Consider the following 27,307-nt stretch of genomic DNA (forward strand, 5'->3'; position numbering starts at 1 on the left):
GTAGTACTAAAATGTAGCATCTGTGGCTGAAGAGTGGTTATTATTAGTTATTCTTCTTAAGAGTTGTATTAGCAGGGTCCTCCAGAGGGACAGCACCAATAGAGTGTATGTAATCATGAGAGGGGATTTATTAGATTGGCTCTCATGATTGGAGGCTGTCCACAATGGCTGCCTGCAGATTGGAGAGCTGGAAACTGGTAGCTGCTCAGTTCAAGAACCTGGAAGCCTCGAACAAGAGGGGCTAATGATGCAGCCCCAGTCCCAGACTAAAGGCCGGGAAGCCCCTGGAGTGACACCAGAGCAAGTTTGCATTCAAAGACTGAAGAATCTGGTGCCTGATGTCCTGGGCAATGGGAGCAGCAAAAACACAATCACTCAAGAAGAATCAAGCTTGTGCATGTGTGGGCTTCCCTCTTTTTCTGCTTTTCATTCCACCTGGGCCCCCAGCCTGCTGAATGATCTTCTCCACATTCAGACCAGGCCTTCCCCCTTAGCTCACTGATCCACACGCCAGATCCTCTCAGCAAGCACCCTTGTAGACACACCCAGAATTGTGCTTTACTAATTTTCTAGGCATCTCTCAATTCAGTCAAGTTGACAGCCAAGATTAGCCATCACAAGTTACTAGGCTTTAACCAATAAAAACAGTAAAAATAAAATTTAAAGGAAACCAAATGTAATTGAGCCTAGAAGATGCCTTTGTTTAATTGCTAGCTGAACAGCAAGCTCTCTAATGGATTGTTTTTAGTTGTTTTAAATAATATCAATTTGGCTTCCATACTTGTGGAATGAATGAGAGTTCTCTGGTTGGGCAAGTCTGTGGCCCTGAGGTTCTCAGCTGTTTCCCGCAGACGTCAGCCTGTTGTATGATCAGGGGTGCTCTGTTGGTGAGGAACTGTGACCTTTATCCAGATTTTATTGTTGGTTTTCCTTCTCAGCTTGTTTGGCTCTCACGTATTTCCTTAGCAAAACTCCTAAGCAGTCATTTGGCTTGAAGAGAGGAAAAACTATAATTGGCAAATGTCCCTGCACAAAAGACTCCCTAGTTCCTGTGATTCCAGCCTTGGTCTGGGATGGAGAGAGCTGCATTTGTGGGTGCCCAGAGTCCTCTTGAGTGCAGAGCATTTTGGCTCTGCTGGTCTGCAAGGCCCCCTACCCACTAGGATAGCAGCTCTGTCTCCTGGCTCTTTGTTACAAGTGAGCCCTCCCTGTTCTACCTAGTACAGGATTCCAGGGGACCTGACATCATGTCCAGTGTGTCAGCTCTCAGCTATGGGATCATGGGCACCTTCTTTTTATGACTTTATCTTCTCGCTTATGCACTGGAACAACATCACCCAGCACAGTGGTGAGGCAAGTAGAAGGTGCCAGCAAGTACCTGGCACAAGGTAGATGCAGAGTGAATGAAATACCATGCACAGTGGTAGGAGCCTGGTAGAGCCCCGCAGTAGGACTTTACTCAGCGCATTCCATGCTTTATAATCGGCTCTGTGCTTGCCCTTTCAAGAAGCAAGAAGAAACGGGAACTGGGCCAGATTGGTGGCGTGTGTTTATTAAGTGTGGGGTTTAGCGGAAGGCAGCACTACTATCTGTGGAATAGCTAGTTGGAAAGCCAGGTCCTCCAGGTGGAGTGAGGGTCTTTCTTAAAGTCATTTCAGACAAAGAAGATGCTGGCCTGTCCAGGCTTCGGGACTGGTAAGCGGTAGAGCCCACTGTGGTGATCTTGAGTCTGGGGTGAGACTACCTGTTTGGACTGTGTGTTTAAATTAATTATTGGTGGAGGTTGGCATTGGTGAAAGCTAAGCTGTTTCACCAAACTGTTGTGTGTGCATGTGTGTGCAAATTGTGTGTGTGTTTAACACTTGTTATACTTATTTATTTATCAATGGCAAAGAAAACAAGAAGTGGACAGTTGAAATCATCATTTGATTCTAGTACTTCTATAAATAAAAGAGTTTTTTTGAGAGAAGACATGGAGGAGAAGGTTCATGGATCTGATTGGAGTTTTTCTTGGAGTGCCTAGGGAATTAATAATCATAGTCACTTTTTACCAGTGTTCTTTGATAAGTGTGTCAGTGGTGACTGAGCCAACTCCTGTCTTTTCTACCTTGGAAGTTAGAAATATGGCATCATTCTTCAGAAAATGATGTGAAAAAATTTCCTACATTTCCTGTCCCAGAATAAACTGATATTTCAGAGTAGATACAGTGTTAGATCTTTTTATTTTCTTGAAACAACTTGTTAACAAATTCTGATACTTCATTGCTCTGTGGTAGGGGGTGGTGCTGTTTATTGACTCAGCATTTTTCCCCTCCACAACTGAAGGACTGGTTTGAAATACAAACTAAAAAGTGAAACATGTGACCATCCTTCCCCCACCCCACCTTTTTTTGTAGATAGGCTAGGACTGTGGTCACTAGATCTCTGTGTGATGTGGGGGTTTGCCCTTCAGATAGCATGGTGTAAAATGTGCTTGGTGCAGGGCCACTCCCCTCGCTGGGCTGGTCTACCTCCAACCCTGCTGGACTTTGTCTTAGAAAAGTTGGCACCACTTTCTCTGAGGGTAATTGTTCATTGGCCACAAAGATCTGAAGAGGGTGGATCACAATAACCAGATGTTTGGAAAATAGGAATGGGGATGTCCCACACTCTGTCCTTCGATTTCTTTTGTCAAAAAGAGGGCTGAAGGGATGCTGTCCTTGGGGGTAGGACTTTGGTGTTTGTGCTGTACCCGGAACTCACTGGGTGCTGGACTGCTTCCTCTGTGTAAAGCAAGGGCCCAGGTGCAGCTGATCACTCAGGCTGCTGCCAGCTGTACTCTGACTGTTCAAGGAGTGAACTTTATGGCTTGCTTTATTTGTGAAGTGTCTAATCTCATAAGAACAGACTGTGTATTTGTTGTACCCAAGGCCTACGTGCTGATTTGTCCAGTGCAGTGCCAGCTCATACAACCTGTTGTAGATGCTTTAGCACTTAACTGATTTTTATTTCCCACTTTCACTTGCATACATTTCCTGGTTGGATGGTAAACTCTATGGTCATGTTGGTCATTAAGAGAAAAGGTTTATACTGTTCGTTAACAAATGTTCCTGTGCACTACAACGTATTGACACTAATAATATCTTTGCAGCTTAATTGAGGTTTAAATGCTATACAATAAACTGCAATATTTGAGGTATCTGATTTGATAGGTTTACTCACATACACATACTGTCAGCACAATCAGGATAACAAACATTTACTTTATTCTGAAACTTTCATTGTAATCTGTCCTCTCTGCATTCTTCCTGTGCAGATATGGATTGGTTTTCTGTCATTGTTGGTAATTTGACTTTTTAAAGAATACTAAATAAGTTGAATAATACAGTATGTGTTTTTCTTCTTCATTGTTTTTATTTTTTTGGTCCCTGGGGATTGAACCCAGGAACACTTAACTACTGAACCACAGTCCCAGTCCTTTTTTTTTTTTTTTTTAAAGTATTTTTATTTAGAGACAGGGTTTTCTGGAGTTGCTTAGGGCCTCACTAAGTTGCTGAGGCTGACTTTTGAACTCACGATCCTCCTGCCTCAGCCTTTCGAGCTGTTGGGATTAGAGGCATGTGTCGCTGTGCCTGGCTCTGTCTGATTTCTTTGGCTCAATATAATGGTTTTAAAGGTTTTCACATTGGGTATATCAATAATTTGTTCCTTTTTATTACTGAGTGGTAGTCCTTTGTATGACTACTCCAGTTCATTTACCCTGTTCATGGGCCTTTGGGTAGTTTCCAGTTTTAAGCCATTATAAATAAATCTTCCTTTTATATATTTGTATACAGTTCTTTTTTTGATTTTTTTTTAATATGTATTTTTCAGTTTTTGGTGGACACAACATCTTTATTTTATTTATTTTTTTATGTGGTGCTGAGGTTTGAACCCAGCGCCCCGTGCATGCCAGGCAAGTGCCTTACTGCTTGAGCCACATCCTAGTCCCTGTATACATCTCTTTATGTGCACATATGTTTTAATTTTTCTTGGGTAAAATACCTAGTAGCAGAATTCCTGTGATATATAGTAGGTGTATGGTTAGCTATTTAAGAGACTACCAAACTGTGGTTGTTCCATTTCCTCCAGCAGTGTGTGAGAGTTCCAGTTGTTCTGTGTCCTTGTCAACACTTGGCATAATTAGTATTTTTAATTTTAGATATCCTAATAAATATGTGGTGGTATCTCACTGTGGTTTTAATTTCCCTTTCCTTGACTAATAACATCATATGCTTTTTGGCCATTTGTTTATCTTCTCTTGTGAAATGTATGCTTGAATTATTTGTCAGTTTTTATATTGGATTTTCTTTCTTTACATATTCTGAATGTAATTTTTTGTTTGCTATCTGTGTCATGAATGTTCTTCCTAGTCTGTGGCTCGACCTCTCTTGTTTTCTTTTTTTTTGCAGTACTGGAGATTGAATGCAGGGCCTTGTGTCTGCTAAGCGAGCTTTCTCCCAGTGAGCTACATGCCCAGCCTTTGACTTTACTTAATGACATTTTTAAGTGAATACGTGTCTTTTGATGAAATTGAATTTGTCAGTTTTTCTTTATGGTTAGTTCTTCTTGTGTTCTAGGAAACTTTGTTTAACTTGGTATTGCAAAAATTTTCTTTTAGAAGTCTTGTAGTTTTAGGTTTTACAGTTAGGATTATGATTGATGCACAGTTAATTTTTGTGTGTGGTGTGAGTAAGGCATTGGTGTTCATGTTTCCACATGGATGTTCAGTTTTTCTAGCAGCACTTATTGAAGAGACATTTCATTCTCCATTGACTTACCTTGTCTCCTTGGTCAAAAGTCATTGGATCTTATATTTGCAAGTCTATAGACTTGCTATCCTGCTCCACTGATTCTTACTTTAACTGTACTTTCTTTCTTTAATATTATTTTTTAATTGTCAGTGGATCTTTATTTACTTATTTAACTACACACACACACACACACACACACATTAGTTGTAGGTGGACACAGTACCTTTATTTTTTATTTTTATGTGGTGCTGATGCATGCTAGTGCCTCATGCATGGTAGGTGAGCTCTCTATCACTGAGCCAGAACCCCAGCCCCTATTTTATTTATTTATATATGGTGCTGATAATGGAATCCAGTACCTCACACGTGCTAGGCAACTCTACCACTGAGCCACAACCCCAGCCCCACACTTTCTTGATTATTGTAGTTTATAGATGAAATTATTGTTTAAATCAGATAGGATAAACCTTAGTTTTGTTGTTCTTTCTTAAATTGCTTTGGTTATTCTAAATCCTTGGCATTTTCATATGAAATTTAAAATTAGCTTGTCAGTTTCTATAAATCAGAACTGGTGCAGTTTTTTTAATATTATTTTTTTTAGTTGTATTTGGACATAATACTTTTATTTATTCATTTTTTTTTTAAAGAGAGAGTGAGAGAGGGGGACAGAGAGAGAGAGACAATTTTAACATTTATTTATTTTTTCTTAGTTCTCGGCGGACACAACATCTTTGTTGGTATGTGGTGTTGCTGAGGATCGAACCCGGGTCGCACGCATGCCAGGCGAGCGCGCTACCGCTTGAGCCACATCCCAGCCCCCATTATTTATTCATTTTTATGTGGTGCTGAGGGTCGAACCCAGGGCCCTGCACTTTCTAGGCAAGAGCTCTACCACTGAGCCACAACCTCAGCCAAAGCCACAACCCCAGCCCCTGGTGCAGTTTTGATTGAGATTACATTGAATCTATAGACCAATATGGGGAAAATTGATATTAATAATTGAGTTCTCCAGTCTGTGAATATATTTTTCTATTTAGATCTTCTTTAATTTCTCTTAGCAGTGTTTTATAGTTTTTCATTGTAGATGTCTGTCCTTTGTTATATTTGTTCCTATGTAGTGTATGTTTTGTGCTCCTGTGAGCTAAATGGAATTTATAATAATTTTATTTCTAATTGCTGCTAATATGTAAGAATAAAATGGATTTTATGACCTTGTAAAATAATATTTATTAGTTGTAGTGGTTGTGTAGATTCCTCAGAAATTTCTATATGAATAGTTATTTCATCTGCAATTAGGGACCATTTTACTTCTTTCTTTCTTTTAAAATATCTTTTATTTCTTTTTCTTGCCATATTGCAAAGGAGAGGACTGCCAGTGCAATGTAGAACAGAAATGATGAAAGCAGGAATCCTTTCATTTTTTTTTTAAAACATGGTGTTTTTTTTTTTAATTTATTTTTTAGTTTTTTAGGTGGACACAATATCTTTACTTTTTATTTTTATGTGTTGTTGAGGATTGAACACACGGCCCCGTGCATGCCAGGCGAGCGTGCTACCTCTTGAGCCACATCCCCAGCCCCTTTTTTTAAAATCTTAACAGAAAACCGTTCAATCTCTCAATTTCAAATATGTTAATTGTAGATTTTTTGTATATGTCTTTTATCAACTGTGAATGTTCTTTTTGTTAAGAATTTTTATTATGAATGGGTGTTGAATTTTGTCAAATGCTTTTTTGTCAAAATTCAAATTTTGAAGTGATTGGTCTTCTTTATTTTATTAAAATTGCAAATTAAATGGGTTGATTTTCAAATTTAAGCTAAACTTGTATTCCTTGGGTAAACCCTTTTTACTCTTGATGCTATATCTTTTTATTTATTGTTTGATTTAATTTGCTATTATTTTGTTAAAATTTTTGCATGTAGGGCTGAGGTTGTGGCTCAGTGGTAGAGGACTTGCCTAGTATATGTGAGGCACTGGGTTTGATCCTCAGCACCACATACAATGAATGAATGAATGAATAAATGGATGGATGGGTGAATGAATGGTATTGTAGTGGGGCGCGATGGTGCACGCCCATAATCCCAGCAGCTCAGGAGGCTGAGGCAGGGGGATCACAAGTTCACAGTCAGCCTCAGCAATGGCACAACACTAAGCAACTCAGTGAGACCCTGTCTCTAAATAAAAATAAAAAATTGGGCTGGGGATGTGGTTCAGTGGTTAAGTGCCCTGAGTTCAATCCCTGGTACCAAAAAAAAATTTTTTGCCTTTTTTTTTTGCATCTATAGCCATGAGGGATAGTGATTTGTAATTCCTCTCCCCCGCCTTTTTTTTTTTTTCTTTCTGTCTCCTCTCTTTTTGTCTTTTCACCTTTTCAGGTTTTGGTATTTATTTTAAGCTGGCTTCACAAAATACATAAAAATTGAGGGAAAACGTTCACCCTGCTCTTTTCTGACAAAGTTTGTATAAATTTGGTGTTATTTCCTTTTTAAATGTTTGCTAGAACTTACTAGTGAAACTATACTTATGGAATTCTCTTTTGGGGAAAGTTTTTGATAATACCTTTGGATGTTTTTGATAATTAATATTTTAAGCCGGTCTAGTCTGTTGATGTTTCCTGTCTACACTGACACTTTCTGCACCCTCTTCCTCTTCCCATTGTCTTGTGCTTGTTAGAGGTGTGAACTTTATGAGAGCAAGGATGTCCTGGGACTTGGTCTGTTTTTATCCTAGCACCCCAGGGCGATACCTAGTGCAGAGAAGCCATTCTGTAATTCTTTGTTGAGTTAATTGGTTTGTTGTTGCTGTGTATCTGTCCCTTGGCATCTCTGGGAAGCTGTTCTCTCTTCTCCACCCACAGGGAACCGTGCAGTAGCTGTATCATGTCAAAGGGAGATAGTTCCAGAGTCAGGCTGGACACTCTCAGCTGCCTGCAGGCTAGGCCCTCCCATCATGGCTCTTTAGACTCCTGTTTATGTGTCCATAGCCCTGGTAGGCAGGCCTTTGCCAATGGGAAAAAATATTTTAAAATATTTTTTTCTTCCTTTTAAAATGTTAAGTTTTATAGTTGACGAGGCTGGGGTTGTGGCTTAGCGGTATAGTGCTTGCCTAGCAAGTGAAAGGCCCTGGGTTCAATCCTCAGCACCACATAAAAATAAATAAATAAAATAAAGGTATTGTATCCAACTACAACTAAAAAAAAATATAAAAAAAGTTTATAGTTGGAATGACTCTTTATCTTTTTACAAAGTTGTTGAAATACCAGGGAAGCTGGGAATCCAGGATCCATGGCACATGCTGGGATCCTTGGCGCATACCTATTATCCTAGAGGTTCTGGAGGATGAAGCAGGTCGATTTTTAAGTTCAAAGCCAAACTCAGCAAGTTAGTGAGGCCCTAAGCAACTTAGTGAGAACCTGCCTTACTATGAAAAATAAAAATAAAAAAGGCAGGGCAGCAAGTGTAGTGGCACACGCCTATAATCCCACGGGCTCAGGAGGCTGAGACAGGTGGATTGCGAGTTCAAAGCCAGACTCAGCAATGGTGAGGCACTAAGCAACTCAGTGAGACCCTGTCTCTAAATAAAATATAAAATAGGCTGGGGATGTGGCTCAGTGGTTTAGCACCCCTGGGTTCAATCCCAGGAAGCCCCCCACCTCCCCCCCAAAAAAAGAAGAATAAAGAAAGAAAGACCAGAGGAATAAGGAAGCCACTGTAAGGTTGGTTAGAAGAGAAGGATAAACTGTCTCTGATCATCTAACTAGCAGGAGAAAGGTAGGTGGTTATAGATGAGGGAGGATTTTCCTGTAGGCACTTGACCTTGTGTATGGTTACCTGCCTTCCTAGGAATGTGGTCTGAAATGCCCCTTTCTGGATAGTTTAAAAATGATAGTGGCTGGGGCTGGGGCAAGTGGTAGAGCACTTGCCTGGCATGTGGAAGGCACTGGGTTTGGTCCTCAGCACCACATAAAAGTAAACAAAATAAAGGCATTGTGTCCATCTATAACAAACAAACAAACAAATAAATGGAAAATGACAGTCCCTGATCTGAGTGCATGAATTAATTAGGGAGTTAAAGAGGACAGGGTGGTTTGGGTTCCATCTCTCTCTCCAAGTATACTGTTGTAGGTATGTATTCTACCTAGGTCCCTAGATCTAGAAAGGGTCTCTCTACCTACTTACTTTTCTACCTCTTAACTGGGGGCTGGATCTGTGTGCACCTATAGCAGCTGCAGAGAGGCCCAGGAATTGGGATCTTCTTCATCAGAGGCTAGGAGGGACAACTCTGCTTCTCACATACCTGTTCCCTTCCTGGTCGAGTCAAAAGGACAGTCTCTGTGTTAGTTTGAGTGCTGAGTTTATGTGCCAGCACACATAGTTCCTGGACCACATGGTCATCAGGCACTTGGCACAGGCAGCCATAGTATGCTCTGGACAAGACCACTTGACCAACTGTATTCTGGTTTAGTTTTGCCTCCTACAGGCAGTAACCTTGACAAGTCACCTGTTGTTTCAATCAGGTGTTTGTGGCCATGACCAAAAGATCTGAGAAGAACAATGTAAAAGAGGAAAAGTTCATTTTGGCTTATGGTTTCAGAGGCTTGGTCCATGGTCATCCAAGTCCATAGCTTTGGGCCCAGCTCAGGATGTGGTAGCCAGAAAGGAGAGAAAGAGAGGGAAGGAGGGAGGGAGGAATTGAGGGATCTCTACTTATCAGGGACAAAATGTAAGCCCCAAAGGCATGCCCACCACTGACCTATGTCCTCTAGCCACCCTGTCTGTCTAGAGTTACCACCCAGTTAATACACATTAGTGGATTAATCCACTGCTTAGGCTGAAGCTCTCATAATTTAATCGTTTCACCATTGTCTTACACATGAACTTTTGGGCAACACCTTATACCTAAACTATAACACTTGTTCTTTCTGGGGCATCCACATTCCTCATGTGAAAGGAGGTTAGAACAGATGGACTTCAGTGACTGACACTTGCCATGATTCTGTGACCCTTAGACGGATCTTGAGCAGGACCATCAGATGACTATGAAATTTGAAGATCAGTGCCTTGCTTAGATGGTCCCTGCCTTTTATTTCCAGTCCTTTAGCTTGGCCTTGAAACTTTTATGTTTTAATATGTTTTTCAAAGAAGACATTAGCAGTATGTTTGAAGATTCTTTCTTTAGAAGTGGTTGAGGGTTGGGATGAGGCCACCTTACTGTAGCATATCTCTATGCTGACCTGGGGCTGCCCAGCACCCTGGCTTTCCTGCCTAGGGAGGTGGTGAGGGGCTGGAAGGACTCCCACTTTGGATTCTGCCCCTGCTGTTCTACTAGTTTTTCAGGAGCACCGAGAGCACCTCACCTGGGTAGTAGCATGATCTCAGAGACATGGTTGGTTTCCTAGGTAGTTGGACTTCCAGAATGGAACACAGTGAGGTTGGAGAACATGGCAAGTCCTCAGTTGGCAGTATAGATTGTTGTAGCTTTGCATGTGGAAAAGGGTTAAGGTGTGTTAGGGAAGTTGTGTTGAAGTATATATTATTGTATTTTTAATATTTGTAAGGTTTTTCATCTTAAATTACTTATTAAACATGCATACATACTCAGTTTTGAGGTGTGACCCTTTGAGGTAATAGGAAGGTTACATTTTGTGTTTATGGAGAATGTGCTAACTCTGTACAAGGCATTCAAGGGTTCATCTGGGAGTAGAACAGAGACTCACCTTTACAGAGCCAGAAGGAGAGAAGGGACAAGGTGGACATTTCCTTCTTTATTTAACTTCTCCAGATCAAATTCTCTGTATACCCTTCCCAAGATGTGTACTAACAATAATCTAAATAAGAGGTTAGCAGCAGATTTTTTTTTCTAAAAGGGTCAGATGTTTTAGGCTTGTGGATTGTGGGGTCTCTGTGGAGAGCTCTTTTGCTCTGCATTTCTAGTACAGCTGTATGTATTGGCATGGACAGGATTTAAATGAGCAGTGTGACTGTGTTCCAGTGAAACCTTGTTTGTAAAGCAGGTGGCAGCCTGTGGTTTGCCATTGCTGACTGCTATCCTCAGCTAGCTGTTCTCAGTGTTGTAATCTTGGTTGTCCTGCTACTCTGTTAAATCAGAGTCTCTGATGTTGTTGCCTGTGTGAGTTTAGAGATTTCCATGCTGGCCTAAGGAATTAAATTTAGTCATTTTACCCTGGACACTTGAGGGATTAAGACTCCATTTCTGTGCCTTGATTTTCTGTATGAGGAGGAGAATGGTGCCTCAACTCAAGATTATGTTTGGGGTGTTTAGCAGAAAGCCCAAGTAACAGTGGCTTAAATAAGGTAGAGGTTTATTTTATTTTTTTCCACAGAAGAGATCATAGGCCAGCAGGCTGGGGTGGGGCTGGTGTGGCAGTCATGGTGGGCCAAGACCCAGGCTCCTGCCTTCTTTCTGCTCAGCTGTTCTTAGGAGTGAAGGTCCCCTCTCAAGGTCCCCAGGTGGCTACTGTAGAAGCCAGGCAAAGATCAGTCAGGGCTGTGCTGAGTTGCCCTTTGGAGAACTCTCTTGGAAGCCCCTAGCCTGGCCACATCAGCTTCTGACCGCCTCTGTGGTGGCCATGCCTGGCGAAGGGCAGTTGAGAGCAAGATCAGCTGGTGAAGAGGACGGGTAGACACAGGGAGTAGTTGTCCCAGATGTTGATATTTTCTGGGGAAAAGAAAAAGGCATAGATAGATTTGAAAATACCTTTTACTCTAGACAATTTGGAAAATTCAGAAAATCAGAAGAAAATCTTGCAGTCCCATCACATGGGATGTGAACTAGCAGTTGTCTAGATTATGTGTGTTCTGCCTTAAAAAAAGTGTTTTTAGACACAATTATGTGATATAAATATGCCCCCTCTATTCCCCCCATTTTTTTTTGTTGTGGTAAAATATGTATAACATAAATGTTACCATCTTGGCCATTTTTAAGAGTATAGTATAAATATGCCCTTTCATAAATTCTTAATAAACCTTGTTTGGTAGCTATTCTATGGTTTACTGAATCACTGAAAGTATTGAGTCTAAAAACAGCATATTTTCCCAAGGGTGGACAATCAGCAGATGCAGTTGTTCTTCCTGCTGTGCTCTGGGAAATGCCATTGCTTATAGATTGACCTCTAGTGGCCAGAAAAGTGGGTGGTGGGCCTTGGGCTGCAGAAGTTGCCTAGGGGACCCCCCCCCATTTGTTAATAATAAGTAACTGTTGATGCACTCAAAAGTATGCAAATTCACCATCAGATAATCCAAGGAAGAGTGGATGAAATGTGAAAGTATGGTGGCGTCAGACTTAAGGCCAGAGCACCCCTCTCCGACCGGGCCCTTCAAGCCCCATTGTAGGGAACTTTGCTTACAGTTCATTATCACTGGCTGTTAATGATTAGGATATGAGGTGTCTCTCCAAAGCTCATGTGTGAGACAATTCAAGAAAGCTTAAAGGCCTTAACTAAGGCCAAGAAAGTTATGAAAGCCTAACAGAAGCAGTACATCAATCTTCTGATAGGGATTGACTGGGTGGTATTTGTAGGCAGGTAGGTTGTGACTGGAGGAGATGGGTCATTGAGGGCATGCTTTTGAGACATATATTTTGTCCTAGGTGAGAGAGCTCACTCTCTCTCTCTCTGCATCCTGATGCCATGTCCTAAACTGCCTTCTTCTATCACACATCTCCACCATGATGCCTCCTCATTTTGGGGCCAGAACAATGAATTGGCCATCTGTGGAATGAGATCTCTGAAACCACGAGTCCCTAATAAACTTTTTCTCCTTTAAAATTGTTCTTGTCAGGTCTGGTTACAGCAGCAAAAAAGCTGACTGAAACAGTGGCACTCTAGATGTTTCAGCTTCTTGGTCCTCTGTGTAATGAATACATGACTTTCTGCTACTGTTTTTCTTTTCTCTTTTGAGTGCTGGGGATTGAACCCAGGGGTGCTTTACCCCTGAGCTGTATTTCCAGCCGTTTTTATTTTTTATTTTAAGACAGGGTCTTACTACGTTGTCTAGGGCCTCACTAAGTTACTGAGGCTGGCCTTGAACTTGCTGTCCTCCTGTCTCAGCCTCCCCAGTCACTGGGATTACAGGTGTGTGCCATTGCACCTGGCTGCTGCCTGTTTTTCTACTGGGGAGGACACTGCCCAGCTGCTGAAAACTGAGCCCACGAGCCACAGGATGGGGCCAGTCAGGTTCAGAAACTCACCCTTGGACTTGAGACCTTCCATCTCACTTTTTCCTCCTCCCAGCTCAGTGTTTCTGCAAGCTCTGCCTTGGAATTGCTTATTCTGGCTTTACTATTCATGCACTTTGCCCCTTATCTTTACAACTCAGTGGCAGGGATTTCCATCTATCAAACTCCTTTACTGTGTGTGTGTGTGTGTGGGGGGTGTATGGGGATGAACCCAGGGTACTCTATTGCTGAGCTATATCCCTGGTCCTTTTCATTTTTTATTTTGAGGTAGGGTCTCAGTAGGTTGACAGGTTGCCCTTAAACTTGATCCTTTTGCCTCAGTTTCTGGAATAGCTGGGATTCTAGGCGTGCACCATGGTGCCTGACTGCTTCTACATTTTTTTAAGCAGCAAAGTTCTGAATTACTGTAGTATTTCCTTATATAGTCTTAAGAATTTTGCTTTTTAAGCCAGGTACAGTGGTGCATGCCTGCAATCCCAGCAACTCGGGAGACTGAGGCAGGAGGATCACAAATTAAAAGCCAGCCTCAGCAATTTAGGGAGGCTCTAAGCAACTTAGCGAGACCCTGTCTCAAAACATTAAAAGGGCTAGGGATGTGGCTCAGTGGTTAAGCACCCCTGGGTTCAATCTCTGCTCCCACCCACCTCCACAAAAAAGAATTCTACCTTTTTTTTTTTTTTTTTAAATTAGGATCGCCGTTGTTTTCTTAGTGCTTGATTATAGTATAGGGGTTTGACTGGCTGCTCCAGTTCATCTTTTCCCAAGAGACTTCTTGTTATTTTTATTGAATTCTTTTGTAAAATGTGAGGGTTTTCAGCATTTAGATATTGTTATAGAAAAAAAACACTTGTAATGTTTTACTGATGTTAAGCTTCTTTTAAATTCCCTTTTTTATACAAATAACATGCTTACTACAAATAGTTAAGTGCATATAATAATTTTGCTAACAAAAATTATTAGCAAGTCTTACCACTGATATTTTGGAAATAAGCCCTGATATATAGACCTGTAGGGCTGAGAGGTAGGGAAGGTGAGACAGGGCTGGGGAGGACATTTGGAGGCACATTGGTTTGCCGGGGTGGGGGTGGGGCACATGCTGCTGGTTGTGTGTGGTGGAGTTCAGGATTCGGCCTCCCCTCTTAGTCCCCCCGGTGTCCTGGGGTACCCCATAATGTAACAGTGCCAAGCTTGAGCAACCCTGATATAAACGAATTGTTTCCTACGTCTTCTCCTGTGCTTATCAATAAATATGCTGTAGTTTTATAAAACATATCAATTATACACATTCATTTGTGACCTGATTTTTACATTTACTATGTCATCAGTTTCTTTCTGTACCCATAAATATGCCTCCTGCTCGCCCTTCTTAAGCCCGGCTTGCTTTGTTCTGTGGTGTGGACCTATCCTCAGCTCTTTGACTGGTTTTCGTTTTTGGAGATCTCTGCCATTCCTCCTGTCTTGCTCGTGAGGCTGTGTCTTGGCTTTTGTGGGCTGGTCTGCTGCCACCAGCACCCTGGCAGGGATGTCACCTTCCACGGGGGTGACTGTCCTCACAGAGGCTCTCCCCATGCCCTTGCACAGCAAGGGTTTTCCCTCAGGAACGTTTCAGAACTGGGCCATGAAGTCCCGAGTTTTCACTTCATGTACGGATTTCATTGAGTTGACGCAGGTGCATCAAAATAGGTTGAGGGCTGGGGCTGGGGCTGGGGCTGGGGCTCGGGCTCGGGCTCGGGCTCGGGCTCGGGCTCTGTGGTAGAGCGTTCGCCTAGCACATAGGAGGCCCTGGGTTCCGTCCTCAGCACCACATAACAAACAAACAAATAAAGGTATTGTGTCCAACTACAGCTAAAGAATAAATATTTTAAAAAAGGATGAAATCATAATTGCGCGTATATTATTTTGAACTTATATGATTATAATTATCACAGTTATATTCTTATTGTATAATTATATATTATATGGTTGTTATATATAATATTTTTAGTTTTATACATGTTCTACATCTGGGATGATGAGACAAAATGGGTTAAGGAAGCAGAGTTGAAATATGGCATAGAGGCCAGGCGCGGTGTCGCATGCCTGTAATCCCAGTAGCTCTGGAGGCCGAGGCAGGGGGATCATGAGGTCAAAGCCAGTCTCAGCAAAAGAAAGACACTAAGTAACTCAGTGAGACCCTGTCTCTAAAAAGATACGAAAAATAGATCTGTGGATGTGGCTTAGTGGTTAAATGCCCCTGAGTTCAATCCCTGGTTACCCATCCCCCAAAATGGAATAGATAAGTAACACTGAATATTTTTGTCATGTTTCATTTTTAGGTAAAACTTTCACTATTTGCTTCATGTTACTTTTTGTTCCTTTAAAAAAAAAAAATTCTGGTAGGGTACGTACAGCTTTACATTCTTGCCAGGCAGGCGTTGCTCCATGCCTGACCTTGCTGAGCTCTGGGGAGGCGGAGTGGTGGCCCAGCCAGGTGTGCTACTCTAGCTGTGCAGTGGGAGACACCTGTTGGCTGCAAGGGTGGCCCGCTTTGCCCAGGCTATCCTGAGTATGGAGGAAGCGTGTGATAGCCATGGGGCCTGGGTTCCCTTTTGGGGACATGGGCACAGAGTCAGGGACTTCCACTCAGCCACTTCCAGGAATGTGTTGGCATAGTGGTATCTGTGTCTGCATTTTGTGGTGTTCTGTGAAGAAGTTGCTGTCTGCACCTGTCCTAGCTGAGGTGAATAGCCAGTCTCAGTGTCTTCCAGATAGGGAGCAATGTACTGGGGACCCAGGGGCTGGAGCTACACTGGAACAGCAGGATGTGAGTAACAGGAAGTGACAGGAATCACCAAGGGCGCCAGACCTTTTCTGGGCCACCTTCCTGAGCCAGGAGCTATATTTAGCAGAGCACTTCCCAGCCCTGTCTTGTCTGGATGCTGCCCTCTGCCTCTCCGTGTCAATTGCGAGGTGCTTACTTTTTATTCTGTCTCTGGTCTACTGGGTGATCACTGGCTGCTGTCTGCTGATGTAAAAACTTGCTTTTTTGTTTTTGTTGAGTCACTTCGATTCTGATACACTTGGAGCAGCTGGAAAGTGGGGAGAGCAGCTGTGGACCGGGGGAGGCTTGGGGTCTAAGTTGAAGGGTAAGGCTCTGAAGTGAAGTAAGCTAGAGGGAGGTACAGCCAGTTCTTGGCTGGTTTTCTTAGAGTGGAAGACTAAGTATAAAGCCGTGAGCTTGGTGGTGTGACTGCATCCAGTGCTGGAAATACTGTCTGGCTTCACCTGGTCAGTCTCCTTGGGAGAAGTCCTTCAGCTCCCATCAGGCACAGAAGAGCCTGGACCTCACCTGCCCTCCTGCCTCCTGTTGCAGTTCTGTCCACAGCGTCAGTACATGTGTACCATGATCCTTGGAGAGGATCTGTCCAGGGTGGCATGCTAGTTTGTGGTGGTGGATCCTCATGATCTGGACTGGGGTGTTGGGAGAACGTCTTTTGTAAGTCTCTGAAAGCTTCCTCCAGAGAGGTCTCCACTGCCTGCCTGCCCACAGTAAAGCGTTAGCCTTGTTTCCCTGCATTCAGTCCCTACTTAGAGTTCAGGAACCCATGAAGGGAAATGCAAATTAAAACCCAATAACTTGCCACCTCATGCCCACTAAGATGGCAATAACCAAAAGGAGAGAGAAAAACAAATGCTGGTGTCTGAGGATGCAAGCATGCTTGAGGAGCGCCAGGTAGAGGGGCAGAGGCAGTGTGTGAGTGAGCTCTGAGGCCAGGCCTCAGAACACCCCTGTCCATTTGGTCACTGGAATCTGCCCACTGGTATGGCTGCAGGCTGACCTGGTAGCTTCTCTGTGCCTGATCTTACAAGTCAGGCACAATTATATCTTGTGTCTGGACTTCTGGCGAGGATGTTGTATACTGAAAATTCATTCCCACAGTGAACAACTAGGTACTTCCCAGCTTGAGAAATAAACACCATGGGCGTGGTCAGAGCCTTGGTATCCTTTTTCCCTCCTGCCCTCCCTCCCTGTGCTATCACCATTCTGAGTTTGGTGCTTAGCTTTTGTCTGTATGCTGCCACGCTTTCTACTCTTGTGTGCCAGTTTTAACATTTGAGTACATGGTCTCATACTGGACATGTCCTATAGCCTTATGTGTCTGTGATTTATCCTTCTACTTTGGTTAAGTGGTTCTGGGGAGTAGGGTGTGAACTTGAGGAGGATCAGTGTTAACATTTCTCTGGTGTCTACTTTTTTTAGGGTACCAAACTGATGACAAGATGAGGGCTTTGTGGGTGAAATAAGATGTTGAATATGAATATGACTGAGATTTTAATAGAAACCTCCACTTAAGCATGTCCAGAATGGAACTACTGATTCCCATCCCCCAGCTTCAAGCCTGCTTCATCCACAATGGCTGGGTCTTAGCATGACATCTGCCCCTCACCACTGTCCGAGGTGCCCTGTTGATTGTATACCCTGTTATGGTTTAGATCTAGAATCTCTCCCAAGACCTGTGTGTTAAAGGCTTGTTCCTCAGTGCAGTTCGGAGGTGGGGATTTGGGGCAGTGACTGGATCATGAGGGCTCCGACCTCATCAGTGGATAGATCCATCGAGGGACTCGCAGCTGACCAGATTTTTGGGAAGTGGGAACTGTTGCAGGTAGAACCTAGCAGGAGGAAGTGAGTCCTTGGGGGCTTGCTCTTAGGGACTATATCTTGTCCCTATCCCCTTTTTCTCTGACTGCCATCAGGTGAGCAGCTTTCCTCCCCCATGCCTTTCTGCTGTGATTGTCCACCTTGCCTCAGGCCCAAGGCAGTGGAGCTGGCCAACCATGAAGTGAAACCCCTAAAACCATGAACCAAAATAAATCTTTCTTCTCTTAAGTAATTTTCTTAGGTATTTGGTCCCAGCAACAAAAAACGGACAGATACACATCCTATCTCAGCTGTTGGCAGCTCCTGTGAACCTCAGAACACACTGGAGTCCAGCCCTCTCCTTGTCTGAATTTTATGATGGTTCACTGAGGCTCCCTCCAAAAGGCTTCCTGACTTCTACCCTGTCCCCACTATCAGTTTTCAGTGCAGCCACTAGAGTGGTGCTTTTTAGACCTGAGACAGATGTCATCCTTTTGTGCAGAAACTGACAAGATCCCTTATTCCACCTAGAGTAGAAGCCAAAGCTCTCACAGTTTGGTGGCCCTTGGTGGCCCAGCCTCTGCCCGCTTCCCTCGACCCACCCACCAGCTTCCTTCATTGCCCTGTCTTTGGCTGTAGGCAGACTGCCTGGATGCTCCGACCCACTGCTTCGCTGGTCTCCTTTCCCATCACCCCGCAGCAATAGCTGCAGCAGCAGCAGCAGCTCCCCTCCATGCTGTAAGACTCACTTCTGTACTGCAGTGTTGGTTTGCAGCCCCATCGCATGTAACCTCTGTGGGAGCAGACATCATTATTAACCTATTGTTCAAATGAGTACTGCCTGAATTTATTTTGAAGAAGAAAGGATGGATGAATTTGGACCTCAGATTAAGGAAGAGCATGGGAGAGGAGGTGTTCCTCACTTGGGAAATTGGGAGGTTACTGGCAGTCACTGGCCTGCGAGGCAGAAGGACCTTAAGGCTCCCTGGGTATATAAGTAGGTTTGGGGCTGGGGAGGCAGCCCCTCTAAGAGCCCTTGTCCTGTTTGTGTGTGGCCACTCCCAGTGTGCACTGGTATTGAAGTAGGTGGGTCTGGGCTGGCATCAGTGTGAGGCTCAGAGCATACACTCTGACATCCGCCTCTCGTTCTTGGCTGACCCCCTAATATAGCTCCACTGATTCTTCAGCTCTGTGTATTTGGAAAGGAGCCTACCATTTCCCAGTCTCTGCTTGTGCAGCCTGAATTTCCTGGCCGCATGTCACAACCTGATAGCAAAGGTGGCACCCCAGCCGGAGGGCACAGGTCGTGGTAGTCCTGCTGTGTTCTCCTCCCATGCTTACCACAGAGCTGCCTGGCCTGGTCCACAGAGGACCCACCTGTGTGTGAGGTTGTGTGCTAAAGGCGTGTCCACTCGCTGCTTTCTTGGCAAGTCAGAAGTCCCCTGGATTGGCATTGTTTACAAATATAGGACTTCATTCCTCTAACCTGAGCTCAATGAGGCCACACATGTCTTTAAGAAGCATGGCTTGTTCTGCAGTTGCTCTCTGGTGTTCCCAGTTCAAACTTAAAAAATATTGTTGATGGTGGTGATGTACTTTTTTTTTTTTTAAATACCTTTATTTTATTTATTTTTATGCGGTGCTGAGGATCGAACCCAGTGCCTCACACATTTAGGCAAGTGCTCTACCTCTGAGTCACAACCCTAGCCCCGGTGACGAACTTTAAATGAACCTTTTTATTTTGAGTTCCTGTGTACTCTTCGCCATTTTCCCGGTGGTGAGCTTGGGCACAGCTTCAGCATGGTATCTCACCCAGGATGTTGGCACTGTTCCTAATCAGTGTCACAGCATTGCTGGCTCTGGTGTCTTTGGATCACGCCGATTCCTCTGTGACCCTTGTAGTCACCACCATTCTGTTCTCCATGTCTACATCGGCCTCATTTCAAGAATGTTAATAAATGGAATCAATGGAAGCCCTTTCCTTTGGGAAGGGCTTTTTCCACACAGCATAGTTTCCTGGAGGTTGAAACTATGGTTTAGATCTAGAATGTCTCCTAAGACCTGTGTGTTAAAGGCTTGTTGTTGTGTGTGTCAGGAGTTGTTTCTGGTTATTGCACCCTGGTGTGGGCATGCCATAGCATTAGTCCTTTACCCATGGATGCCATCTGAGTTGTTTCCTCTGTAAACATCACGGACAGGTGTTTGTGTGAACATAACTCTTAATTCCTCTGGAATAAAAGCTGGAGAGTGACTGTTAGGTCATATAGTTATTGTCTATTTTCTTAAGAGACTGACAAACTCTTCTTCAGCGTGATTGTCATTTTAAACGTGACAGCCAACAACATGGTCCAACTTCTCCCTACCTCTTAATGATCTCCCATGGATAGTACCTAGCCTCAGAGGACCCCAGGCCTACGCAGTACTGACAGAGGCCTGGGGAGGCTTGTGTGTGAGGTGCTCTTCCAGGACCTGCGAGTCCCTGACCTGCGCCTCACAGTGATTCCACTGTGTGACCATGCTGTTCGTAGGCTCAGTTTTCAGATGAGGCAATGGAGGCGCAAGGCAGAGAAGCACCTGCTGCAAGTTTAGCAGCCAGTGAGGGCTTCAGACCAGGGACCTGAATGTGGTGCTGCCATTCCCTTGCTAGGTGGCTTTTTTCATCCCCTTTTTAGAAGAGGAACGAACAGTCTACCCATGTGTCAGCCAGCGACCAGGTGGGATTCAGATCATGGTCTGGCTCAGGCTTCTTCGGTACAGGACAGGCACAACCGAGAGTGAGGGAATGGCAGCAGCTGCCATCTGTTGCATTAAGCCATGGCCTTTAAACATAACGGTGTCTGCAGTCTGTTGCCCAGCCCTGCCCAGGAAGCTACTCTAGTAATGCTCTCCTTCAGCACATGGAGAACAGTGGGCCAAAGATCCATTTCTCCTTCCAGGTGCTGAGCTTGGAGTGATGCAAGAGGGATGAAAGCTGTCACTGGGGAGTGGTAGATGTAGATCTGACATAAAGGGGATACACATCTCATTCTTCTCCTGTTGCATAACTCCTAATATAATCTGAGTTATGCAAAATGAAGTCTTTTTTTTCTTTCTTTTACTGTATTAATTTTGCTGATACAAATGTCCAAATGTTCAGCTTTCCTGGGAGTGAATCAGTAAAGAGGTGTTTGCTCACCTTTATGGTCAGTTAGGATGCAGGACTTCAGTACTGGCTCAGAGCCTTTGGTTCTCAGTTCTCCTTGGCTTTCCTCAGCAAGGTCTGAAGCACCAACACCACTTCGGTGCTCAGCCGTGCTGTCCTCATGGCCCGATAGGTGTCTGAGACAGTTGTTTGTCTTTTTCCTCCCAGCATAAGTTCTGTCTGGGTAGAAACTTGTCTGTCCTGTACTTTGAACCCCAAGCTTAGAGTAGATACTCACCAAGTAGTTGCAGAGCCCATAGTGTTAGTAGTGGTGGGATTGAGGCTGCCACTTCTCCCCACCCCTGACAGCCTCAGGAAAGCAGTGCCCCTCAGCTTGCTTCCTGTCTTCCCTTCCCACACTCCTGACTCTTCCACTGTCTGCTCAGTCTGGCCTCCAGGTTTCCTTTCCTGGGGAACCCTGCATATGCAAGAGTAAGCTAACTGCATTGGAGACCCAGTTATGTTTATCCCCCTGTAATGAAGTTTAATTGGTGGAGCAAGAATCAGCTACAAAGCATTGCTTCCACATGATCTGAGCCTGAAACTTATCTAATAATTTAAATTGGGTCTTCTTAATATAAGTTTAAGTTATAAGATGGCAGAAATCCAAAAATTTGATAATGTTTTATTGGTGAATCCCTAGGGAAGGAGGCGTTTTTCCTGACACTGCTGGTGAGAATGCACAATGGTAAACCCTTGTGGAGGGGGTTTTGGTGATGGCTAGCTTTGTCAGAGAAGTTCTAGAAATATATCCCAAAGATGCAATGGTAAAAATAGGAAAAGATCCATTCACTGGGACACTATTTGAAATAGCAAAGGATTCAAAACAATGCAGATGAGTAGGGCACTGGTTGCATGGCTGGTATAGTGCTACTGCAGGAAGGGTCAAGGGGACTTCTGCAAGAAGTGATGGCCAGGATGTATAATTAAGTGAAGGGTGAAGATGGGGAGCAGTGTCTGTGGTGTGCTGCTGTTTAAAAAGGGGGAGTGTGGATATACACTGAAGGGTAAACTGCTTTTTTTCCCCAAAGCTACCCACGGGAACTGAGGGGGTGGGTGGGGAAGAGCCAGAATTCTGACCAGACCAGACCTTATTTTGTTGGATTGACTTGGAACCCTTTAGATATTTTATATCATCATAAGACAGAATTAAGTAAGAGATTATGTATGACCTCTGAAAATTTTCATAAACTGTCAAAAGTTTTTTTCTAAAGTGGTTTGTACCTTATTTACCTCTGTAACTTTTTCCTTCTGTACCTTTGCCAACCAGCATTAAGATCTGAGAACTGTGCCAGCCTGAATGGTGAAAAGTAGGCTGCTGTTTCTACTCCATTTTGTGTGTTCTGTGAAATCCAAGTTCATCACATTTTTTTTTTCTGTCAGGGTTTTTTTGTTGGTTTATAAAACTTTATATTTTGTGGGTTTCATTTTTATTATTTTTTTGGTGGTACTGGGGATTGAACCCAGGGGTGCTCCACCACTGAGCTGTGTCCCCATCTCCTTTTATTTTTTGAGACAGGATCTCACTAAATTGCCCAAGCTGGCCTTGAACTTTTGTCCTCCTGCCTCAACCTCCCAATCACTGAGATTACAACATTTTTATTACCATGTTTTTGACCTCATTTCCAGTTAAGTTGTTCAGGACCTGATTGTACTAGTGGCAGTTAGTTTATCAAGTTATATGTGCTGCCTGCTTATGTTGTCCTAGAGTCAGAGGATCAGACTTCCCTACACCACTCAAGTGCTAGGCATGAATTTGTTTGCTTCCCCAACCCCCCGCTTTTTTTTTTAATTTAAGGGAAAAAAAAGTTTCCTAGGGTTTATTATGTATGTCTAAATAGTTGATTTCTGGTGAATATATAACCTAGATTTGATTGTCTTTTTGGTTTGAAATTGTTCTTCATTTTTAGTGACCTGTGATAACTATAATTCTGTTCAATGTGGATACCTGAATGAAATAGTTATTTTTCATTTTATATGTTATCTATCTATACACACACATATATGTACATACATGTTTGTGTATTTGCAGGTAGATTTCTGCAGCCCTTGTGCTTGTTCGTGGGATTATTGAACATGTTCTCTCTCTAGGTCATCACTCCCTGTAGGAAGCTCATCTTGTGTGCTGATAACAGAAAAGAAATGGAAGACTGGATTGCGGCACTCAAGACTGTCCAGAACAGGGAGCATTTCGAGGTTAAAAGAGAAAAACATCCTTCCCTTGGGCCTCTTGATGACTCTGCCCTACCTTAATTTCCTGCCCTCCACCTATCTCCTACACATGACTGGCAGTTCTGGAGCTTCCAGACTCAGCTCGGGCCTTGAAATTAAGACCTTTGCTTGTCTTTGGGGAGACCTGTTAGATTATGACCCTGTCCTTTATAGACTTCCCTTCTCCTCTCTTAGATATTTCACTTAATTACACTTAAGTTGCTGAACTAAAGAGTTTCAGAGGGCTGTCTTACCTGCCATCTTTATTTTGCTCTTGCAGCCTACCCAGTATAGCATGGACCATTTCTCAGGGATGCACAACTGGTATGCATGTTCCCACGCGCGGCCAACCTACTGCAACGTTTGTCGTGAGGCGCTGTCTGGGGTCACGTCCCATGGGCTGTCTTGTGAAGGTACAGAACTGCATTTGCCAGTCAGTTGCAGAAAGTGACTGAGGTTTTGCTAGATAAAGTTTTGGAAATCCAAACACAGTTACCATTCAGTAAGCCATCACTCCCCCCTACAGCCAGTTGAGAGTAAAATGATTTCTGCCACTCCATTTCTCTTTATTTTACCTATGAGGAGTCCTTGATAAGTCTTTTTTTTTTTTTTTAAATAGTACTCAAACAAAGCGAAAGGAAGTGGTAGTGAGGAGAAGCAAGGAAGGAGCATTGGGTCTGCAGGGCCCTGTTGCCCAGGGTCACTGCTCTTCTCGTGGGTCGCTGTGTTGTGGATGTAGGGGTTGGAAACATCTCAGAGCCGGAGCCTGGGGCTGAATGTTGAGCCAGGGCGTCAGGCCAGCTGTCCGTCAGGCAGTGGCTGAGCAGGGAGCAGGTGTTGCTGCTCATGGCCAGGTCTTGCCTGCTGCCTGTTTTTTTGCAGCTCACAAGCTTGACTAGTTTTTGCATTTCAAAAAAGTTGAAAATTAAAAAGATTAATATTTTGTGATACATGAAAGTTATGTGAAATTTGATTTTGGTGTCTTTAGAGTGCCTATGCTGGCTGCTTGCCATCGTACTCTGATGGCAGAGCCGAGCAGTTGTGTTGTCGGTATACAACTGAAACCTCAGCTGCTTGCTCTGGCTCTCCCTGCTGTCTGTTTCTTCCCCCTTCTGGGCTCTGAGGTATTTCAGTGGTGCTGTGGCAACATGGGAAAGTTTCTTGTTTTCTTTTCCATGTTTCCTAATCAGTCCACCCCATGTAGAAGGCACCTGTCATGGATGAAGCCTGTGGGTTCTTTTCTCTCATAGTGTGCAAATTTAAAGCCCACAAACGGTGTGCTGTGCGTGCAACCAATAATTGCAAGTGGACCACACTGGCCTCGATTGGGAAGGACATCATTGAGGACGAGGATGGGGTATGCCTGAGGGGATCTTGCCCTGGTTGCCAACTTTGCACAGTCCCCTCACTCCCTCCCCTCCCCTTCATCTGAGATGGTCACTCTGGGGTCAAGTGTCCCAGCTGAGATAGTCACTCTGGGGTCAAGTGTCCTAGCTGACAGTATCCAGGGCTCTGTGTGGTTGCTGCACGTCCAGTTTTATCCTGAACCCTCTGATTCTTATTGCGCCCTCACTGGTAGTACAACGGTGTGGATGGCACTGTGTGCCCTTGACCCCTCACTGGCTGCCAGGAAGAGTCTTATGTGGGGAGCAGTGTCTTGGCTGAGCTCACCAAAAGCATTCCTGCCCCAAGGCTCCTGGCATTGGGGTAGAGTTCTGGGATGTCCCTATCCTGTCTTTGCTTGGTCCACAGATTGCCATGCCTCACCAGTGGCTGGAAGGTAACTTACCCGTGAGCGCCAAGTGCACAGTATGCGACAAGACCTGCGGCAGTGTGCTGCGCCTACAGGACTGGCGCTGCCTCTGGTGTAAGGCCATGGTGAGTGGGGCTGATGATGTGGCCCGCCCTTCTGCCAGGCTTGCAGGTTGTGGAGACAGGTCTGGAGCACTGGCTTCCTCTTTCTCTTCTGAATCTGAGAATCCATCCTGGAGGCCCCCAACTCTGAGAGCCTGTGTTTTGACCTGTTGAGTGACTTGATTTTTCCCTTTTGGGTCTCTCCATTATTATTCTTGATATTTTTAAGTGTTTTTCTTCCTTGACTTTAGTCCTGTCTTTTAGACACAAAATGTGATACCCACCTCAAGTAGCACCTCAGGCAGGTTGTAGAGAGGTCATTCGGGACAGGCTTGCTGCTGTTTTCCTGGGATGAGCCTAGGGAAGCTATCAAGGGCCTTCTGAGAGAGGTTTGCTCTGGGATGATAGTTGCAGGAAGAGGGAGGAGGAGCCATGATGTGGCCATGTGGCTTCTTGTGGGTCCTAGAAACAGTTGTTGCCTTGTGGGGTGATGCCTTTCAGGGAGAGGTGAGGGGAGCCTTGTGTTCACTGTGGGCTGGGTTGCTCATTAAAGGTCTTTATGTGGTTACTTGATCAGAGCCCTGGCGGCTTGTACAGGTTGGCACATAAAGGCTTTTGCCCAGGAGCCTGGCATCTGATTCCTGGAGTTAAAATGAGCTGTGGGAAAGCAGCCAGGATGTTAGTCTACATGTTGTGAACATGACAGGCTCCCACTGCGAGCTTTGCATCACAGCTCCTTGGGGCAGAGCAGGCACATGGAGTGCCCTCCCTGAAGTGCCTGTCTGCCCACAGCTGGTTCATCAGATGTGGGGCCAGGCAGTATTCCTGTGTGTGTGTGAAGGATGCTGGGGACCCTGATGATATGTGAGTTCTTGTTTCAGGTTCATACTTCGTGTAAAGAATCCTTGCTGACCAAGTGCCCGCTCGGTCTATGTAAGGTGTCAGTCATCCCTCCCACGGCACTCAACAGCATTGACTCTGACGGTGGGTGCCCATGTGTGATCCTTACCTGTTGGCACATGTCCTTTCTCCATGCCCACCAAGATGGGCATCTTGGCAATTGTGATGTGGTCAGTAGCAGGCAAGACACAGCCCCAGGATTGGGAGCAGGTGTGGAGTTGACAAATGGCATCCTGGTTGTCGCTGTTAGATTCACTAAAGACTTGTTACCAGCACTTTCCTTGAAGGTGATGGATCCAGGGAGCTTTTGAGTGGATCTGGGTCTCCAGGCCTCCTCCATCTGCCACAAGCTGCAGGGACTGTCTGTACCTGTCCCTGAATGTGACAGATGCTGGCATGCTGGCTCAGAGCCTCTCCCGTCCAGCTGGTACATGGTGACACTTGTTGACAAGTCCCACTGAGGGAGGTCATTGAGGTACATGGCTCGGAGGAAATAGCTCAGATGGGGGCAGGAGGTAAAGACAGTGCAGCAAGGGGAGCTTTGGAAGTCTCAAATGTGAAGTCAAGACTGGGTGGGCTTACCTCATGCCAGGCAGCATGGTCTCTCGAAGGCTTGCTGGTGCTGCATGTGAGTTCTGTCCCCTGCACTGTCTGCTGAGGCTTGTTGGTCAATGGTGCCTCAGTGCCTTCGAGACTTATAAAGTTCTTCCTGTTCCACTCTTTCATTCAGGGTTCTGGAAGGCCACCTGTCCTCCATCTTGCACAAGTCCCCTGCTGGTCTTCGTCAATTCCAAGAGTGGGGACAACCAGGGTGTGAAATTCCTCAGAAGGTTTAAGCAGCTGCTGAACCCTGCCCAGGTCTTTGACCTCATGAATGGAGGACCACACCTCGGGTAGGAAGCTTGATAAATCTTTCTTTCCTGGACCTTGTAATATTTTTAGATAAGGACTTTTTAATATTTTTATCTAAGATAGATATATAGATCAAAGATACAGTAAATTTTAAATGGGAAAGAAATTGTCATTTTTGAACCACTCGTCCCCAAACTCCACTTGCAGAGGTTTCTGCTCTTAATAGTTGATGGGGCCTTGGCCCTTCCAGCTTCCAGTGCACATATATGCATGCATACATGCACCGTCTAAACCAAACGGAACCCTGTGCCAGCTGTCGGTGCACAGCATGCTGTCTATGCGCATCAGCTGTGGATTGAGGGCCTGTTTCTGTGTCAATGCTTACAGACCTGCTGGCTCAATCCCCAGGAAGAAGCTTTACTCCAATGAGGCCAAGGGGTTCCTTCATTTTGGGAGCACAGGAGGTATCGTTGCACAGGTGCAATGAGGCATGAACTGTGCAGGGGCCCAGGGTGTTGGGCAGAATAATTATGCATTTCATCTTTTAGCTAGAGTCAAGTCATGTTCCTTTTGGTTTTGTGCTTTGCATTTGCTTCTGTCAGTTTTGCCATAAGAGCTAATTCCTTCTTCATTTGGAAGCACTAGTTCAAGGTAAGGCTCTAAGAGGACATGCTAGCATTTCAGGAAGATTGTGCAGGATAAGTAGAGTGTGAGGTCCCTGCT

The 27,307-nt window shown here is 44.4% G+C and overlaps 1 protein-coding gene across 6 annotated transcripts in view; it reads left to right on the forward strand.

Annotated features, from left to right (window-relative positions):
* The window catches only part of Dgkd (diacylglycerol kinase delta), a 98,105-nt gene that overhangs the window by 41,038 nt on the left and 29,760 nt on the right, over positions 1–27,307 (forward strand). For 5 of the 6 annotated variants that reach the window (XM_078018253.1, XM_078018254.1, XM_078018256.1 and 2 more), the window contains 6 exons: positions 22,859–22,963; positions 23,259–23,391; positions 24,229–24,335; positions 24,731–24,856; positions 25,714–25,816; positions 26,463–26,625. In XM_078018253.1, the coding sequence (XP_077874379.1) occupies positions 22,859–22,963; positions 23,259–23,391; positions 24,229–24,335; positions 24,731–24,856; positions 25,714–25,816; positions 26,463–26,625 (737 nt within the window). Of the gene's footprint in view, positions 1–1,551; positions 1,696–22,858; positions 22,964–23,258; positions 23,392–24,228; positions 24,336–24,730; positions 24,857–25,713; positions 25,817–26,462; positions 26,626–27,307 lie in introns of those variants that run through there. The other variant, XM_078018258.1, reaches the window with a different exon arrangement.

The sequence above is a fragment of the Ictidomys tridecemlineatus genome, chromosome 7 (assembly GCF_052094955.1).
Source record: "Ictidomys tridecemlineatus isolate mIctTri1 chromosome 7, mIctTri1.hap1, whole genome shotgun sequence".
Taxonomy (NCBI): domain Eukaryota; kingdom Metazoa; phylum Chordata; class Mammalia; order Rodentia; family Sciuridae; genus Ictidomys; species Ictidomys tridecemlineatus.